This window comes from Rhinopithecus bieti, unplaced genomic scaffold (genome assembly GCF_001698545.2).
Source record: "Rhinopithecus bieti isolate Rb0 unplaced genomic scaffold, ASM169854v2 scaffold_9670, whole genome shotgun sequence".
NCBI lineage: Eukaryota > Metazoa > Chordata > Mammalia > Primates > Cercopithecidae > Rhinopithecus > Rhinopithecus bieti.
This window is the reverse complement of record NW_016806180.1, coordinates 930,646-950,172: the sequence shown is the minus strand read 5'-3', so window position 1 is coordinate 950,172 and position 19,527 is coordinate 930,646. Positions and strand designations below refer to the sequence as shown.

Below are 19,527 nucleotides of genomic sequence, written 5' to 3'. Positions count from 1 at the left end.
GGCCCAGGCAGGAGAATCACTTAAACCTAGGAGGCAGAGGTTGCAGTGAGCCAAGATTGTACCGCTCACTGCATTCCAGCCTGGGCAACAGAGTGAGACTGTCTAAAAAAAAAAAGAAAGAAAGAAAGAAAATGCCATGGCCAGAGGTGCCTCGTTTTAGCTTCAGGGAACTGGGTTGAATACTCTGAGTTGTACCAGCAGGGACACTCCCAGCTGCCCATGGGTCCTTGTGCTGAGCACCTGGCATTGCCTCCTTCCTGCTTCTACCAGGAAAGTGCTGCCTGGGAGCCTCATAACACACATTGCTGGGGTTTGTGGGAGATCAAGGATTATGTTCCCTGTGGACTATTTTGAAAAGGTTGAAATTCAGCCCCTTCATAATGTCGTGCTCACAGCTAAGAAGGCTTGCCTTTTTTTCTTCCTTTGTCCATTTTAGAATTAACTGTGGATATTGGTAAAAGCAGGCTCACCACTAATACATGTGGGGCTGGGCCATGATATAGCCTAAGGCCCCTATACCATATATCTGCATACTTCCAGAGATAAATCAGCCTAGTAAATGGCTAAATGTTCTATTGTCCTACCTTGATGCTTTAAAATGTATTATTCAGGCATGGTGAGACCAACTGATCAGGAGACAGCTGCCATTGAAAAGAGTTTGTTACTTACAGTTCCCAAGGGCTGGGACATGCCATGCTATGCCAGGCCACATGGGGATGCACCAGGGTTGGTGAGGAGGTAGAGAGAGTGAGGGGGAAGATGTGGGCAAGAGTCTTTACTGCAGTTTCAGTGAGAAGGAATGGGAAGGGCAGGGCAACCAGGCTTGGGATTAGCTAGTTTGAATAATTTCAGTGGACTCTGCGGTATAGGGGGTGTCCCTAGTTATCTGATGCCAGGGGCAAGGGATAGTGGCCCAGCGTGTGAGAGCCCAGTACAGGAGGTGGTTGGAGGTGTGGGTTCTGGATTGCTTGGTTATCCTAGCAAGGGTGTGCTCACATGTGAGTTGTTTACTCTTTCTAGGAATAACCCTGGGAGGAGCAGTCCCTCTAGAGTCAGCAAGGCCCCAAGATGTCAAAGCATCATAAAATACTGAAAATGAAAAACAACATGATTAATACACTTGACAAATATGACTTCTTTTTTTTTTAGACAGGGTCTCACTCTGTCACTCAACCTGGAATACAGTGGTACAATCTTGGCTCACTGCAACCTCCACATCCTGGGTTCAAGCTATTCTCCTACCTCAGTCTCCTGAGTAGCTGGAACTATGGACATGCGCCACTACAGCTGGCTAATGTTTGTATTTTTAGTAGAGATGGGGTTTCACCATGTTGACGAGGCTGGTCTTGAACTCCTGACCTCAGGTAATCCACCTGCTTCGGCCTCCCAAAGTGCTGAGATTATAGGCGTGAACCACCACACCCTGCCACAAATATGACTTCTTAATGATTAATGATTAGGAGACCAGGTATGAGTTTACAATGCTTGAATTCCTTGGACTCTGCATCAGAAAGCAGAGGTGCCAGAGCCCTGGTCCCCTGAACCAAGCCTCCAGCTCTATTTTTCACACATCTCTATTGTCCCTCACTATGACTGTCTTACAGATTCATGCACAGACACTCCAGCATGTGTGTCTGAGTTTTGTCTACCTGCTCTGCGGTGGGGGCTTGGATGTAGTACCCAGATCCTTCTTCTGGAAGGAGGGGTCTGCTTTCTGCAGCTACTCCCAGCTGTCAGTCTCTTTCAGGTTTGTGGGGACTAAAGAAAATGTCTAAAGAACTGAAGGAGTCCAAAGTTGCATCTGGATCTGGTATCCAATCAATGCAGCTATTTATGACAAACCCACAGCCAATGTCATACTGAATGGGCAAAAACTGGAAGCATACCCTTTGAAAACTGACACAAGTCAAGGATGCCCTCTCTCACCACTCCTATTCAACATAGTATTGGAAGTTCTGGCCAGGGCAATCAGGCAAGAGAAAGAAATAAAGTGTACTCAAATAGGAAGAGAGGAAGTCAAGTTGTCTCTGTTTGCAGATGACATGATTGTATATTTAGAAAACCCCATTGTCTGAGCCCAAAATCTCCTTAAGCTGATAAGCAACTTCAGCAAAGTCTCAGGATACAAAATAAATGTGCAAAAATCACAAGCATTCCAATACACCAATAACAGACAGAGACCCAAATCATGAGTGAACTCCCTTTCATAATTGCTACAAAGAGAATAAATTATCTAGGAATACAACTTACAAGGGATGTGAAGGACCTCTTCAAGGAGAACTACAAACCACTGCTCAAGGAAATAAGAGAGGACCAAAAAAATGTAAAAAACATTCCATGCTCATGGATAGGAAGAAGCAATATCATCAAAATGGCCATACTGCCCAAAGTAATTTATAGATTCAATATCCCCGTCAAACTACCACTGACTTTCTCTATAGAATTGGAAAAAACAACTTTAAACTTCATATGGAACCAAGAAAGAGCTCACATAGCCAAGACAATCCTGGGCAAGAAAAACAAAACTGGAAGCATCATGCTACCTGACTTCAAACTATGCTGCAAGCTTACAGTAACCAAAACAGCATGGTACTGGTACCAAAACAGATATATAGACCAATGGAGCAGAACAGGGGCCTCAGAAATAACACCACACATCTACAACCATCTGCTCTTTGACAAACCTGACACAAAGAAGCAATGGGGAAAAGATTCCCTATTTAATAAATGGTGTTGGGAAAACTAACTAGCCATATGCAGAAAACTGAAACTGGACCCATTCCTTACACCTTATACAAAAATCAACTCAAAATGGATCAAAGACTTAAACATAAGACCATAAAAATCCTAGAAGAAAACCTGGGCAATACCATTCAGGACATAGGCATGGGCAAAGACTTCATGTCTAAAACACCAAAAGCAATGGCAACAAAAGCCAAAATTGACAAATGGGATTTAATTACACTGAAGAGCTTCTGCACAGCAAAAGAAACTATCATCAGCGTGAACAGGCAACCTACAGAATGGGAGAAAATTTTTACAATCTATCCATCTGACAAAGGGCTAATATTCAGAATCAACAAAGAACTTAAATTTAACAGAAAAAAACAACTCCATCAAAAAGTTGGCAAAGGAGATGAACAGACACTTCTCAAAAGAAGACATTTATGCAGCCAACAGACATATGAAAAAATGCCCATCATCACTGGCCATCAGAGAAATGCAAATCAAAATCACAATGAGATACCCTCTCATGTCATGCCAGTTAGAATGGCGATCATTAAAAAGGAAACAAGAGATGCTGGAAAGGGTGTGGAGAAATAGGGATGCTTTGACACTGTTGGTGGGAGTGTAAATTAGTTCAACCATTATGGAAGACAGCATGGCGATTCCTCAAGGATCTAGAACTAGAAATACCATTGACCCATCACTCCCATTACTGAGTATATACCCAAAGGATTATAAATCATTCTGCTATAAAGACACATGCACACATATGTTTATTGCAGCACTATTCACAATAGCAAAGACTTGGAACCAACACAAATGCCCATCAATGACAGACTGGATAAAGAAAATGTGACACATATACACCATGGAATACTATGCAGTCATAAAAAAGGATAAGTGCATGTCCTTTGCAGGGAGATGGATGAAGCTCGAAACCACCATTTTTAGCAAACTATCACAAAAACAGAAAACCAAACACCACATGTTCTCACTCTTAAGTGGGAGTTGAACAATGGGAACACATGGACATAGGGAGGGGAACATCACACACCAGGGTCTGTTGGGTGGTGGGGGTCTAGGGGAGGGATAGCTTTAGGAGAAATACCTAATGTAGGTGACAGATTGATGGGTGCAGCAAAACACCATGGCACGTGTATAACTAATAAACAAAACTGCATGTTCTGCACATGTACCCCAGAACTGAAAGTATTAAAAAAAAAAAGAAGAAGAAGAAGTGCTCCCAGAGACATTTGGGCAGGAAATTCTGAGTACCAAGAACACAGAGCAGAATTGAAAGGGCAAATCTTTTGGCCATGTGACCGCCTCACCATGCCAAAGGGCAGTCTGGAAGAATCTAGAAGCGAGAGTTCTCTAGCATGATGCCCATGGCAGGGGCCCCTCTTGGGTATGTCTAAGTGCTATTCTAGATTGAAGCAGATAATCATTTGCATTTTTCCTGTGTCATCTTTTTTTTTTTCTCTTTGAGATGGAGTCTCAACTCTGTCGCCCAGGCTGGAGTGGGGTGGCGCGATCTCGGCTCACTACAACCTCCACCTCCCAGGTTCAAGAGATTCTCCTGCCTCAGTCTCCCAAGTAGCTGGGACAACAGGCGCGTGCCACCACGGCCAGCTAGTTTTTGTATTTTTAGTAGAGACGGGGTTTCACCATGTTAGCCAGGATGGTCTCAATCTTCTGACCTCGTTATCCACCTGTCTCAGCCTCCCAAATGCCTGCTGGGATTACAGGCGTGAGCCACCGCGCCTGGCCTTCCTGTATTAATTTTTTACACATACTTGTTCATCACCCACGTATCTATCACCCGCGTATTAAAGGAGAGGAGACCTCTGTGTGTGTCTTACTAGCCGGGGCACGTTGTCTTAGCATCTTTGGCCTCTAATGAAACTATGTTTATAAGCAAGAGGTGCCCAGTCAGGCACAGCGAGGCCACGTAGGGGTGAGGGCCAGTGCCTGGATGTGGACAGCATGTGTGTGTTTTGGGGTGGGAGTAAGGCATGGAGTGATGATTGGAACCTCATAGCCAACGAAAGGCTTTTGTCAAATGGGAAGTTGTTCTGACCTCACTTTGTGCCTCCGCGTGGCCAATTTGGCCTTTTTCCTGCCAAATCCCTTCGGCGTAAGGAGCAGGTAGTATTTGGGCTGGCTGCTTGGGAACTTCGTAAGGCAGTTGAGGAGGGCACCTCCAGCCTGGAAAACACGGCGTAGTCCGGATCTGGCTGCCTTCGGGGAGTGCCATCTTTCGCCACTGAGCACAAACTACGTCTTCGTGCTAGTGCCCCAGCGTCTCTCCCAACAGCAACAGCTCAAACCAACCATCAGACCCACAAGCTCTTGTGTCTTTTAACAGTTGCATATGAAAAGCCTCTGCTTTAGAGGGAAAAGTAAATTCTTTCCTTTTGTGAAATTCCCTCAGTGAAATTCATAAATTATGTTTCATCACAACTGGGCAACAATATTGTGTATTTGTAAAAACAGAACCTTTGGCATAAAACCCAAGTGGGTCTGAATTTCTTATTTACTCCTTGAAATAACTTCTCGCAGCCTCAGTCTCCTTATCCTCAAAAGGGATTTAGAGAGTTATTGTGAGAATTAAACAAAATAATGACGCACATGAAGCATCCTGCCAGCACTCAGTGTGAGCTCACTTTTCCTAGCTTAAGAAGATCAAGTGTGGATTGGGGCTGGTTTTAAACACAAGTTGTTTAAGAAGACAGTATTTCACTTTTAAAACAAAGTCCCAAATTTTCTTTCTTCTGTCAATCAAAAAGAATGAAAAAAAAAAAAAGGTGTGTGTGTGTGTGTGTGTGTGTGTGTGTGTGTGTGTGTGATGCCTGTGTTTCAGGGAAATAATAGGAGAAAGAATCACAGAATGAGACTGCATATTCTCAGTTGCACACTACTAGGTAAGGCAGTAAATAGGCATTCTAAGCAATTTTAAAAATACTGTAAACTAATCTCCAGGTCACAACTCTTTCAGTTATATGCGCCGGAAAGCAAGAAAGTAAACCCAGATATGCCTGCTGCTGTCAGCAGAGATTGCTGAGAAAAGTTAGCCTGTCTTTCCATTTAGAAAAAGCATTTGACAAGGGCACGTGAGTGGGAGGCTGTGAAGTGAACCTGCTTGGAACTGATAGTGTTAGCTTTTTACTGACCTGCTTTCCATACCGCAAGCATTTGGTTTTTCTTTTGTCATTGACTTGTGCTGATTTATTAGGCTGTGTGCTTCAAGGGCATCAGGAGATTGCATGTAGGAGCAGGTCTGAACTGGGAAAGTGAGAATTACTATATTAGATGACACCCAATTAACTAGTGACAGGCACAGCAGGTAAAATCGGAACCTGGGCTTTATCTGCTATAAGCACTCGCCACATAGCAAACATTTTAAAACCTGGTGGAGCTTCCTTACTCATTTCTCGTTTCCTTCTTCCTGCCCACTCTTTCTCCCTATCTAAGCAAGGAGCTGTGTCTACCTACATGAGTATCAAGACAGACAAGTCTTTGAGATGTGCTCCAGGGTTCAAGGGCAATGGGGCAGAACTCTCTGAGGGGTGGTGACTCGCTGAGAAGCAACAGCCACACACCACCCCACAGGACAAAACAGTGGAAGCGGAGGCATCAACATAGTTCAGAATAATTGATTTTACTTTTTTCATGGACAACTGAGTCACAGGATGATGTGCCAGTTCTGAAAACACTTTTTCAGTCTCTGTTCTTTGGGCACCTCTGCCAGCATGAAGTTACTTACTATAACTCAACATTCTCACTCGCGTTACTCAAAGGTGAAAAGCTGGAAGAATGAGTTAATCTTACCTTCGCGTTCAAGTGTAGCTATTAGGGCAGTGGTAGGAGTGCAGAGCCTGTGCTTTCGGACAGGCTGATTTCCTGTAGCTACTCCATCTTCCTTTGGTATGGGATCATGTAGTACATCTAGTAATCATAAAGTAAGCTTGGAGGGAAACGATTTGGAAATACTTGGGAAGGTAAAATGATATGACATGAAATGCCTGCTATTCTAAAACACAAATCTTATTTTACGTGCAACTGCTGTTTTGGATTATCCATGCCTCCTCCTGCATCAGCTAGCATGGAAAATCCTTTAAGATCTCTAACTCAGTCACTTCCTCAGGGAGTCATGTTTAAACCCCCTCAAGCTGGGCCAAATCTCCCTCCATGATGCTTCGAGCATGACTGCTGCTTTTATTATGGAATCTAACTTGTTGCTTTTATTAGTCATCTAATGATGCGACTCTTTCTATTACCAAGCCTGATTTTCTTAAGCCCGTGGGTAGCATGATATTCATCTCTGTGGCCCCAGTGCCTAACATGGAGTCTGGCATGTGGTAGGCATTTAAGGAACATTAGAGGCAGAGTGTGGTGGCTCACGCCTGTAATCTCAGTGCTTCGGGAAGTAGAAGTGAGAGGACTGCTTGAGGCCAGAAGTTCGAGACCAGCGTGGGCAACAAAGCGAGCCCTCATCTCTACAAAAAAATTAAAAACAAAAACAAAACAAAAAAAAAACTAGCTGGGCACTGTGGCTCACACCTGTCTCAGCTATTCAAGTCTCAGCTATTCAAGAGATTGAGGTGGGAAGATCACTTGAGCCCAGGAGTTCAAGGCTGCAGTGAGCTGTGATCATGCCACTGCACTTTAGCCTGGGTGACAGAGCAAGACCTTGTCTCAAAAAAAAGAGAAAAAGAAAAAACATTAGATTAATGTGTGAATGACAGTCAGGTGTAACTCCAAAGAGAAACCCTTTCCCTGTTACCACTTCTTAAATCTGTAGGACTCGTATCTAATAATTTTCCTTCTATCCGTAAACATCTTATCAACATCAGAGAAAAAGAGACAGAGAATTAACAACAACATACTGAACGATGCCCTGACAATGAGAAATGAATCTCTTGCTAATTTGGTAATGATGCATTTATTGGGCTCGGATCTAGAGAATTTATATTGAGTAGTCAAAAGCCTGGGAAGGACTGAATTCTGTTGAACTCAGAAGTCCTCTCTTGAGAGTTCTAGCTAAACTAGAACTACCACATATAGATGATAGCAGAGAAATGCTGCAAATAAATAAATTTATACATGCAAATCAAAATCTTTTAGTAAAATCACACAATTAACCTGTCACTGGGGAGAATGAGCCAGGGTAGATATATGCTTTAGAAAGTTATTAATCATTTTCTCATTGCAACCTCCTTTGAAATCAACTTGGCCTATTCTCTTTCGTATTTATATGTATGCATACATATATATATACACACACATACACGTATATACATACATATATACGTGTATGTGTGTGTATATATATGAACTTATTTTACACAATGTTGATTTGTTTTATGCTGATATACTGTTAGCATTCTTCCCTACATTTTACAGACAATGAGGTTTTCATTTATTGATGGCTCATCTTTGCAATGGTCAGTACTCTTTATAACTCTGACTTTTTACAGCACAGCCTTTGGCCTCTCCTGAATTTACTGTCTTTGAACACCTGCTTCATTTTGTTAGTGCTGAGATTTCACATGCATTAATTCAGTGTGCACTGACTGCTCTCATGTTATATAAAGTTGAAGTCATGTGTTTTGTAACAATGAGCTCTGGAACTATCCCTCACTGGCAGTGTGACTTTGAACCTTACTCCTGCTCCATTTCACCAACTATAAAATGGTGATAATGATAGAGCTGCTTCATTGATACTGTTATTTAGTTCATGTTTAGAATAAGGTGTTTAAAACAGGTCTTGCAAAAGAAAGTGCTCGGTAAAATGGTAGCTAAATCGGTATCACGTGTGTCCACACACTGGGTCTCCAATGTGACAGTCAATGTCATTTGTGTATGAGCAGACAAAACTCTCTAGGTTTTAGGGGTTCATGGTTGATATTTCCATTTTGCCCTTCAGTGTGAAATTTCACTGATGTAGGACTTCATAGAAAGAATCTACCATCTTTCAAGAACTGACACAATCTTATGCCATCCCACCTGCCAAGATATTCCAGCTGCAGGTCCGTTTTCCGGTATTGCTGACTTTCCTGGGTCTTTTCAGGATTATGTTACCTCTTCATCCTCGTGCATGATTTAATTATCCGAACAAAAGTCCTTTCATTCACTCGAAGACAGCATCATACCTTAGCTATTTGAAAATTTCTCAGAGTTCTAAAATTTCTCCTTTGTCTTTCACATCTTCCTTCTGAAAGATTTTACTAAGTGGGTGGGAGTTAATTTTATCTAAATAGATTCTTGAATATTGATCTTTGAAATCTGATGACTTATTTTCGTAAATGTAGGCCAGGTTTCACTTGGTACTTAATGTTAATTTAGAAAATTCCAATAACATGGCTAATGTTTGACAAACTACCATTAATGCTAAACTGGGGAGGTCCCTTTGGCTTCCATTTTCAAAGGTGAGATCGTATCATACTGACCCCATCTGAGCATGTCTTCCTTGTTAATTGAGGGTGGTGGGGCTGGAGTTTCTTCAAGTCACTGGTCCATTCAATCTGATAGCAAGTCTGCCTGGGTGTTACTCATTTCCCATGCTATTTTCATGTCAAATACTGCTGTCCCTTTATTATGCAAGGGATACAACGCATTGAAACCTAGTTGGGCTTCCTCCCACTTAACATTCTTCTACTTCCGTGTTGACATCTTCTACCTTCCAACTTCCGTGTTTACACTGAAAAAGCTGTTGCTGGTTGGTTGGTTATTTTTTTTTCCCATCAGACTCATAGGGATATTTTTGGATTATTGGTTATGATGAATATTTATGGAAAATGTTGCTGTGCACTCCAGTGAGAAATCAGTGTTAAAGAGGCTGGCCCCACAGCTATCTCTGTGTCTCTGGAAGCTATGTCCTTTTTATATTCAATTAGTGCCAAGTATAGGGTCTTGCGTGAGGGAGGACCCAGATTGAACTCCTGTAGCGTGATGTGTGTTTGTTTCATGCACTCTACTGTGTTTACTGATTTATGGCATTTAATTATCAATCCGTTAATCCAAGTTTTTGTTTAATTGGATTCATCAAACTAATGGTATGAATTCCACTCTGATATCATGGCCTGAATCTGGATATCAGATTCCCTTAATAAACAGAAGCAGTTAATGTGTTCCTGCTTCTTCCTGATCAGGAGGCCTGCAGTCCTCTGGTCTTGTTTGTTTCGTAGCATTTCCTTTTGTATTCGGCATTTCCTTGAGTGCCCTCTTTGCTTCTTGGAACCTTGCCTTACTACCATCACCATTCTCACAGGTCCCTGCTCTATCGGGCCTAAAATGGTAGGGAAGAAAGGAAGAGGAGGGAAGTAAGAAGAGAGGAAAAGGTGAGCTCTATTCTCAGTCACTGTGTCTGTGGGTGTATTTTTTAGGAAGTTTAAAATCTAAACTCCCTGTCTACAGTCTTGGCCTGTCTTGAAGGTTGTGAGTCAACTTAGTGAATACGTGCAAGGTACTTTTAGGCTGTCTGGCTGGGACATAGGTTGGGTCCAATGAAAGTAATAGTTCAACAGAGCATTCTCCTTAGATGGCAGGCTCCAGGCAAGTAGAAAAGCCCATGGCTCTGCCTGGAAGTTCTCGTGCAGGTCCAGCGTATCACCAACTGGTGCTTCAGACACTGAGATGAGGCAAGTACTTAGCATTCAGTTTCTTAACAAAGTGATTAGCTTCATAGACATCTAGACTATTTTTAAACATAAGAATATGGCTTTCTTTTCCTCGGGGGGTGCTGTCCATTTTTGTCCATTGGATGGAAGGTGCTATCACAATATAAATGGTGCATTGCCTATGATCAACAAGGGCTTCTTAAGTTACTCCCACTTCCTCAGTGATATTGTCCAGTCTTATTCCTTCAAATGCCAATCCCAAATGTCTCTGTTCCAGAACTTTCCCAAACTCCAGACTCAGATATCCAACCTCACACTGGACATCTCCACTGAATGTCTAAAAACTTCTCAAATTTAACAAATCCAAAGCTAAATTCTTGTCTCCCCAACCAGTTTCATTTCTCATTCTTCCCATCTCAGTTGATAGCAATTTCTGTTTTTTTCTGGTGGCTTAGGGTAAAAATCTGTAGTCATTCTTGACTTTTTTTTTTTTTGAAACAGAATTTTGCTCTTTGTTGCCCAGGCTGGAGTGCAGTGGCGCGATCTCTGCTCACTGCAACCTCCGCCTCCCAGGTTAAACAATTCTCCTGTCTCAGCCTCCCGAGTAGCTGGGATTACAGGTGCCCACCACCACACCCAGATAATTTTTGTATTCTTAGTAGAGACGGGGTTTCACCATGTTGGCCAGGCTGGTTTTGAACTCCTGACCTCAGGTGATCCACCTGCCTCGGCCTCCCAAAGTGCTGGAATTACAGGCGTGAGCTACCGCGCCCAGCCAACTTTTCTTTTTCTCACACCTGACATTTGACCCACTAGGAAAGCTATTGTCTCTACCTTTAAAATATATCTAAAATCTACCCACTTACCACTAACTCCTGCTAATGCACTAGTTTAAGTCCCTGTTGGGACATAGAACATGATACTACAAAGTACAGCACCTTGGAAACTGAGAAAACAGCAGAAGCAGAAAGGTCACTCTGACCATCCGCTGTCTTTCTGTGTGAGAGCTGATCTTAAAGGATTCTGTTGGTTACCTTCCCTGAAAAGTGGGCGTAAGACCCTTATGTGACAGTTGCCCTGCCCCCTCACCTGGAGGGAAGGAATACTACACAGAGGCCAAGAAGATTCTGAACAAATAGGCCATGCTGAGCTCCAGTTTATCACCATTAGATCATATGCTTTTTGTCCAATCACGTTTCTACATAGCTGTCCATTCTTCATATGCTTCATTGAACCTAAGCACAAAAATAGACAGTTTTCTCTGGGTCTTGGGGTCTTCATCTCTGAAGGCTCCTATATCACATAAAACTTTGGTTACATAAATTTGTCATGCCTTTCTCTTGTTAACCTGTCTTTTGTTATAGGGGCGTCAGCCATGACCCTGGTGATGGGTGAGAAAAATATTCTACTTTTCCTCCTCCACATCCTCATCATCTTTTCCTGAATGATTGCACTAACCTCGTCCATATCTTTCTGCTTCCACCTCATCCTCCCCTATGGTGTATTCTCAACATAGTAGCTGTAGGTCAGTCTCATTTTTTTCTTCTACAGTGTTTTTCCATTCCACTCAGAACACTCAAAATCCTGACAGTGGCCTTCTAGTTACTACAGCTGTGCAACAAAACATCCCCAAACTTAATGACTTAACATCACCATTTATTATGTGCAAAATTCTGTGAGTCAGGAATTCAGACAGCTTACAGTGGGGGGACTTGTCTCCATCCTGTGGTGTCTGGATCCCTCAGACTCAAAGGCCCTAACCACCTGAAAGCTCATTCACTCAGATATCTGGAGATTGGTGCTGGATGTAGTCTAAGACCATCACCCAGGTTTTCAGCTGAAACACCTACACGGGGCCTCTCCATGTGGCTTGGGCTTCCTCACAACATGGTGGCTGGGTTCCCAGGACAGAAAGCCAGGCAGAAACTGGACTTTAGCCTCAGAAGAGTTACAGAATACCTTCCATCATACTCAGTGGGTTGGAGCAGTCTCAGCCTGACCACATTCAAGAAGAGGGAAATATACTTTACCTCTTGATAGGGAGCGGCAAGGTTCTGGAAGAGTATGTGGTACCAGAAATATTGCTGTGGTCATTTTGAGGCTATAGTTTACCACAGTGGCCTGCATGATTGGACCTGGGTTGTTTCTCTGCCTTCATCTTTTCTCCCCATGGAACATTCTGCTCTGGCCACACTCGCTGGAGCACACAGTTGTGCTCCTGCCCTGGGGCCTTCAGACTGCCTACTCCATTCGCAGGATGCCTGTTGACACCCCTTCCCAGGATGACTTCGACTCTTCCCAGGATGCTTGTTGACTCCCTCTTCCCTCCCTCTGCAAACGTTTAGGGAGTATCATTTCCCCAGTGATACCTTTCCTAACCACTCTACAGCCCCGTTTCGCTTGCTGTCTTTTTTTCCCCCTTAAATCCTTATTGTCATTATCACCTTCTAATGTTCTATGGAATTTTTATGTTTATTCTTTAGCATCCCTCACTGCTGAGCTATCCCACATGCCTAGAACAGTGTGTGGCACATAAATATGTATGGCATGTGAAACAGAGACGCGTTTCTGGTTGGGGCATTTGGAACTTGCAATAATTGCTCCAACTAGCACAACTAAGTGTGTGTGTTAGACAAGCATAAGTCAGTAAGAAAAGATAGCAACTTAAACAGTTGTTTTCACTGTGTAAATATCTCTTTTTACCTTTTATGGACTAATGAACCAGAATGTGTAATTGTTTTAATTTCCACCTAAGTATTTAGTTTCTTTATGAGGAATGTCAGGGTACTTTTTCCAGTTCCACTGTCCCTCACGTTACACATACATGTTGACTGAAATAGAAGTCCAAGAATCCCCAGACACTCTAGTAGCATGAATCTGGGCAGCCTGGCTTCTGTGTTTCCACATTCCCCAACTTTAGAGTACATGAGCCCTTGGCATAAATAATCCTTCAGAATAAAGGTTGGAATAAAAACAATGATAAAACCCACGATAACAATAACAATACTAATAATAGACATGGCAGCATCATTGATCATTCCAGCCACCATTTGCTAAAAACCCCTTGGCTGCAGGTGTTATTCCAGGCACTTGGTGTGCATGTCTGTTAGTTATCACCTTGAGAGGAAGGCACCTTCATTCCTCAGATGAGCAAAAGGGGAGAACTTGTTCAAAGTATATCAAATCTCTTTTATCCATAAAGTGCCTCTTTGATCTGTCGAACCATAGCAATCATTCATTCCTTCAACATTTGGTGATTAGGAAGTGCTGAGTTTGTCTTGAAGAGTAGCTGATCTCATCACTCATTGGAGGTTGAGCAATTGCTTTCTAGTTACTGGCAGAATCCCATGTTTTTGTTTGTTTCTCAGTGAAAGGGTCCACAATCCTCCTCTACCTGTAGTGAGGCTCTCCTGGTTCATCTGTAGGATGGGAATCATTACACTGTCAGGTTCTCTTTCCCTGTATTGGACAACCGAGCCCATGGCTATCAGTTGGGAAAGGTAGGAGACAGAGCACACATCGTCCAGTGATACTCTATCAGTGAGCTGCCTTTGAAAGACTATAGCGAGGCTGGCTCAGCTCTGTTCCTCCAGCCTCTGACTGTCTCCTGCAGAGACACTCAGAGGCCCAGAATCCTCCCCAACTCATGACTTCAGGCAGCCACTCCAATGGATTTGAATGTTTTCCAACTATAGAATGTTACGATTACTAGTGGCTTGACCTCAGTCCTTTGGCTTTGAGCTTTTAGTTGAATGGTTTTTGTTCAATTGTGACTGCAATTGCATTCACTTTGGATTTCCTTTTTTCCCCCAGAAACAAGTGTGAAGGAAAATACTATGAAGTACATGGAAACACTTGAGGATAAACTGTGCAGGTAAGGATCATAATTTCTGTATTTCAGACTCCGTGGCACATCTAGATTCTTTATTATAACAAAATTTAGTTAAATCAATGAAAAAGGCTCACCAATTTCTCTAATAAATTAACAAAGAAAGACACAAAAAAAGCCTTTTGAACCCCATAAGCGAAAGAGCAGGTGCCAGCCCTCATCTTGTCTTTTAAAAAGTAAGTAGATTAAGGTGTTTAAAAGTGTCTTGGAGAGATCACCGGATAGTTTTCATGTTCCATAAGACAGAGAAGAATCTTCTTTGCTACATTAAATTCAGAATTCATTTCTTAGTCTGTTTTTCCCTTTTTTAAACTTTAGTGTTTGAAGGGAGTCTTCAGGATTTTAAGGCAGTTTATACATGGTTTGGAATAATATAGAAATGCACGTCTCGGGTTCTGTTTTGAATCCTGAATCAAAATCAGCATGAAAATTTCTGGTTGTTTTTTTTTAAGACCCAATTAGGAATTTGTCTTTGAGAAATGTCAGGGATGCAGCAGCATGACAAGATGTTTCTGGCTTTTGTGGATGTGTGCTTAGGAAAATAAATCCCAGTCATCAGAATCTGTTCCTAATTAAGGCAACAAGTACTAGAGTGGAATATACGCTTTCTTCCCTGGAAGTCATTTAGTTTTATGGAGACTATTTTGCTACTATTTTGGAATTTGTAAAGTAACTCTTTAGATAGGCTGTGCCTTAAGCCTTTGTCTGCTAGGACACTGTCGTGAGCTAAAATGCTGCTTTTCCCTTAAGAGATGTTGAGAGGGCCTGCCTTGCAGAGTCCTACTCTTCAGGCTAAGCAAGGCATTACAGGATTTATTCTCATCCTTGGGAAGAAGTCCTATAAACCCCTGATTGATCTTTCCCTGCTTCCCATGCTCCTAGACTTGGGGAGAATCTATGACACAGGTGATTAGCAGAGGTGAGCAGGATGAGGAGAGCTTGTACTTGGGTCAGGTGCTCCGCTCTGAGTCTGGCCTTCCTCCTCTCCCGTGTGTTCGGGACAGATTTCTGGCACATTCTTCTTGATCTCAACTGCAGCTGCCATTGTTGTAGCCATCAGCACAGCACACACCGTACATTAGGTTATTGGGCAGCAAGTTGTAGCCGTAAGCACATGGGTATTGATAAAGAGACGCCCATTTAAATTGCAGCTCTCCCAAATATAAACTGCCTAACCTCAGGTAAGCACTCACCTTCAGTTTTGTTTGTCTGTTTTGTTTTGTTTTGTTTTAGCTATATAACTGGAGGAAGGGTACCTACCTCCCCAGCTGGTGTGTTAATTTAAATACCATATGTAAAGCATTCACGTGGTTGGCAGTAGACACACCTTGGTTTCCTTTTCTTTCCTTCCTTCCTTCCTTCCTTCCTTCCTTCCTTCCTTCCTTCCTTCCTTCCTTCCTCCTTCCCCCCCCCCCCTTTCCTTTCTTTTCTTCTGACAGAGTTTCACTCACTGCCCAGGCTGGAGTGCAATGGCACTATCTCGGCTCACTGCAACCTCTACCTCCCAGGTACTAGTGATTCTCCTGTCTCAGCCTCCCAAGGGGCTTGGATTACAGGCAGCACCACCATTGCCCTGCTCATTTTTTTTTTTTTTTTTATTTAGTGGATATAGGGTTTCACCATGTTAGTCAGGCTGGTTGCAAACTCCTGACCTCAGGTGATCCACCCGCCTTGGCCTCCCAAAGTGCTGGGATGACAGCTGTGCGCCACCGCGCCTGACTACCTCCTTCTTTTTACCATTAGAACCGATCAAACACTTCTGAGTGAAAAAACACAAACTGCTTTTCCTCTGTTCTCACACAATGCAATAATCAACACAGAAGGCTTCTGTGATGAAATACGTGAGGGTTTCTCCCCACCAAAAAGTAAGCAATCAGTTCTGCCGCAGATACCAGCTGGGTGTCCTCTAACTCAATTCCAACACCAGCTACCTGGAGACAGCATCAGATGCCACAGGTTGAGGGCTCAGTCCCACAAGACTGCCCCACTTACAATGCCAATGGCAGATCCAGGTTATTTTGCCTGGGCTTCTGACCAACCAGCTAGAAATTGGGATTCCCATGACCCCCTCCTTGGGTTTGATTAATTTGTTAGACTGGTTCATAAAATTCAGAGAAACACTTATATTTACTGGTTTATTATAAAGGAGATAACATAGGATACAGATGAAGAGGTGCACAGGGTGAGCTGTGGGGAAGGGGCACCAAGGTTTCATGCCCTCCTTGGGCACACCATCTTCAAGGAACCTCCACATATTCAGCTATCTGGAAGCTCTCTGTACCCCTCCTCTTGGGCTTTTATGGGGACATCACTGGGTAGGCATGATTAAAGTGTGGACAACCATGTGGCAATGTGATTGGACAGAAAGTGTGATCTACCACAAATAGACTGAGTGGGAAAACCCAGCAGGACTTGTCTGTTCAGATTCCACAGCTTCTCTGTGCAGCGTTTCCTCCTTCAGGTATGGGACAGGGCTCCTGAGATGAGGGTCTATGACCTGCAGTCAGACGGGGTAGGTTAGAGAATTTCTTTCCTTCTTGCTTTTTTGTAAGTTCAACTTTTATTTTAGATTCAGGGGCAACATGTATAGGTTTGTTATATGGATGTATCGTGTGATGTGGAAGTTTGGGGTATGATTGATCCTGTCACTCAAGTAGTGAGCATAGTACCCCTGGAACTAGTTTTCAGTCCTTGCTTCCCTTCCTCCTCTGTCAGTCTCCAGTATCTATTGTTCCCATCTTTATATCCACGAGTACTCAGTGTTTAGCTCCCACTTACAAATGAGAACATGCAGTATTTGGTTTTTCGTTCCTGCATTAATTTGCTTAGAATAATGGCCTCCAGCTGCATCCATGTTGCTGCAAAGTACATGATTTTATTATTTTTATGACTGCGTAGTACTCCATGGCATAAATGTACCATGTTTGCTTTACCCGGTTCACCATTGATAGGCATCTAGGTTGATTCCATGTCTTTGCTATTGTGAATAGTGCTGTGATGAACATGCGAGTGCATGTGTCTTTTTGGTAGAATGGTTTATTCTCTTTTGGATATATACCCAGTGATGGGATTGCTGTGTTGAATGGTAGTTCTGTTATAAGTTCTTTGAGAAATCTGCAAACTGCTTCTACAGTGACTGAACTAATTTACATTACCACTAACAGTGTATAAGTGTTCCCTTTTCTTCACAACCTCTCCAGCATCTGTTGTTTTTTGGCTTTTTAGTAATAGCCATTCTGACTAATGTGAGATAGTATGTCATTATGGTTTTGATTTACATTTCTCTGATGATTAGTGATGTTAAACTTTTTTGTATTTTTGTTGGCTGCTTGTATGTCTTCTTTTTTTTTTTTTTGAGACGGAGTCTCGCTCTGTCGCCCGGGCTGGAGTGCAGTGGCCGGATCTCAGCTCACTGCAAGCTCCGCCTCCCAGGTTTACGCCATTCTCCTGCCTTAGCCTCCGGAGTAGCTGGGACTACAGGCGCCCGCCACCTCGCCCGGCTAGTTTTTTGTATTTTAGTAGAGACGGGGTTTCACCGTGTTCGCCAGGATGGTCTCGATCTCCTGACCTCATGATCCGCCCGTCTCGGCCTCCCAAAGTGCTGGGATTACAGGCTTGAGCCACCACGCCCGGCGTATGTCTTCTTTTGAGAAGTACCTGTTCATGTATTTGCCCAATTTTAATAGAGTTATTTGTTTTACTTTGTCAAATTGTTTAAGTTCCTTATAGATTCTGGATATTAGATCTTTGTTAGATGCATAGTTTGGGAATATTTTCTCCCATTCTGTAGGTTGTCTGTTTACTCTGTTGATGGTTTATTTTTCTGTGCAGAAACTCTTTAGTTTGATTAGGTCCCACTTGTCAATTTTNTTTTAGTAGAGACGGGGTTTCACCGTGTTCGCCAGGATGGTCTCGATCTCCTGACCTCATGATCCGCCCGTCTCGGCCTCCCAAAGTGCTGGGATTACAGGCTTGAGCCACCACGCCCGGCGTATGTCTTCTTTTGAGAAGTACCTGTTCATGTATTTGCCCAATTTTTAATAGAGTTATTTGTTTTTACTTTGTCAAATTGTTTAAGTTCCTTATAGATTCTGGATATTAGATCTTTGTTAGATGCATAGTTTGGGAATATTTTCTCCCATTCTGTAGGTTGTCTGTTTACTCTGTTGATGGTTTATTTTTCTGTGCAGAAACTCTTTAGTTTGATTAGGTCCCACTTGTCAATTTTTGTTTTTGTTGCAATTGCTTTAGAGGATGTGGGCATAAATTCTTTCCCAAGGCTGATGCAACCATAAAAGAGGCTGAATATCCAAAGCAATCCTGAGCAAATAGAACAAAGCTGGAGGCATCATGTTACCCAACTTCTAACTATACTATAAGGCTACAGTAACAAAAACAGCAGGGTGCTGATATAAAAGCTGAGAATTTCTTTATGGCCAGCTCCAACACAGAAAGGCGGGGGGAGATTAGGGTATATTTTTAGTTTTTATGACCTGCCTAGGGGAGAAATAACAGTGGGTGTGGGAGTTACGAGTCAGGAACTGTAGATGAAAACCTATATACATAATTATGACAGTCATGCCTGGAACTCATCCTCTCTCCCTCCATGTCAGCTCCTCCCCCTTTTCATCCAGCCCAATGCATGGCCCACCACCCACCTGGCTGCCTAGGTGGGCAGGCACCATGGGCTCATGCTGGCTCCCCCACTTCCTTTCTCACTCAGTTCCGGAGTCTTGTTAGTCTTGCCTCTTTAGTATCTCACAAGCCTGCCTTTATCACACTGACAGTGTGGGCCCCTCTTCTGATCATAGTAGCAACTTTTCCTGCTTGGCTGTTCCACTGTTGCCCTCTTACCACCTTCTCCAGGTGGTTTTGAGTAAGCATCTTAAAATATCCGTCTGGTCACTGCACAAGGCTGCCAGATGTCCTAAGGATAAAGCCTAAATGTCTTACCGTGGTTCATGACGTTCTTCCATGTGGCCTCTGCATGTACTTGAGTATCACCCATCACCACCCCATCATCACGCTATTGCAGCTGATACTTGTTCCCTTATGCTTCCCAATGCCATTGCATTTTTTTTTTTCTGGAAAGAAACTAATTTAGAGGGGCACAGGGTTAAGGGGTATCATCCAGAGAAGTATTTGATTGAACCATGTGAAGTTGCTGATATTTCACCATTTTTGACCTATAAAAATGACAATTTCATATAGTTAACCCAATACTTAGGGATTTGAAGTCATCTTCAGGAGGGTCAGATGCTGTAAACTGAGGCTGGCTGGTCTCCTTGC

General features: G+C 42.9%; 1 protein-coding gene across 1 annotated transcript in view; it reads left to right on the top strand.

The window, feature by feature from the left end:
• The window catches only part of LOC108531499 (disrupted in schizophrenia 1 protein), a 279,299-nt gene that overhangs the window by 186,014 nt on the left and 73,758 nt on the right, over positions 1–19,527 (top strand). Inside the window, exon 8 of the mRNA XM_017874999.1 lies at positions 14,163–14,223. Coding sequence (XP_017730488.1) covers positions 14,163–14,223 — 61 coding nt within the window. The remainder of the gene's footprint in view (positions 1–14,162; positions 14,224–19,527) is intronic.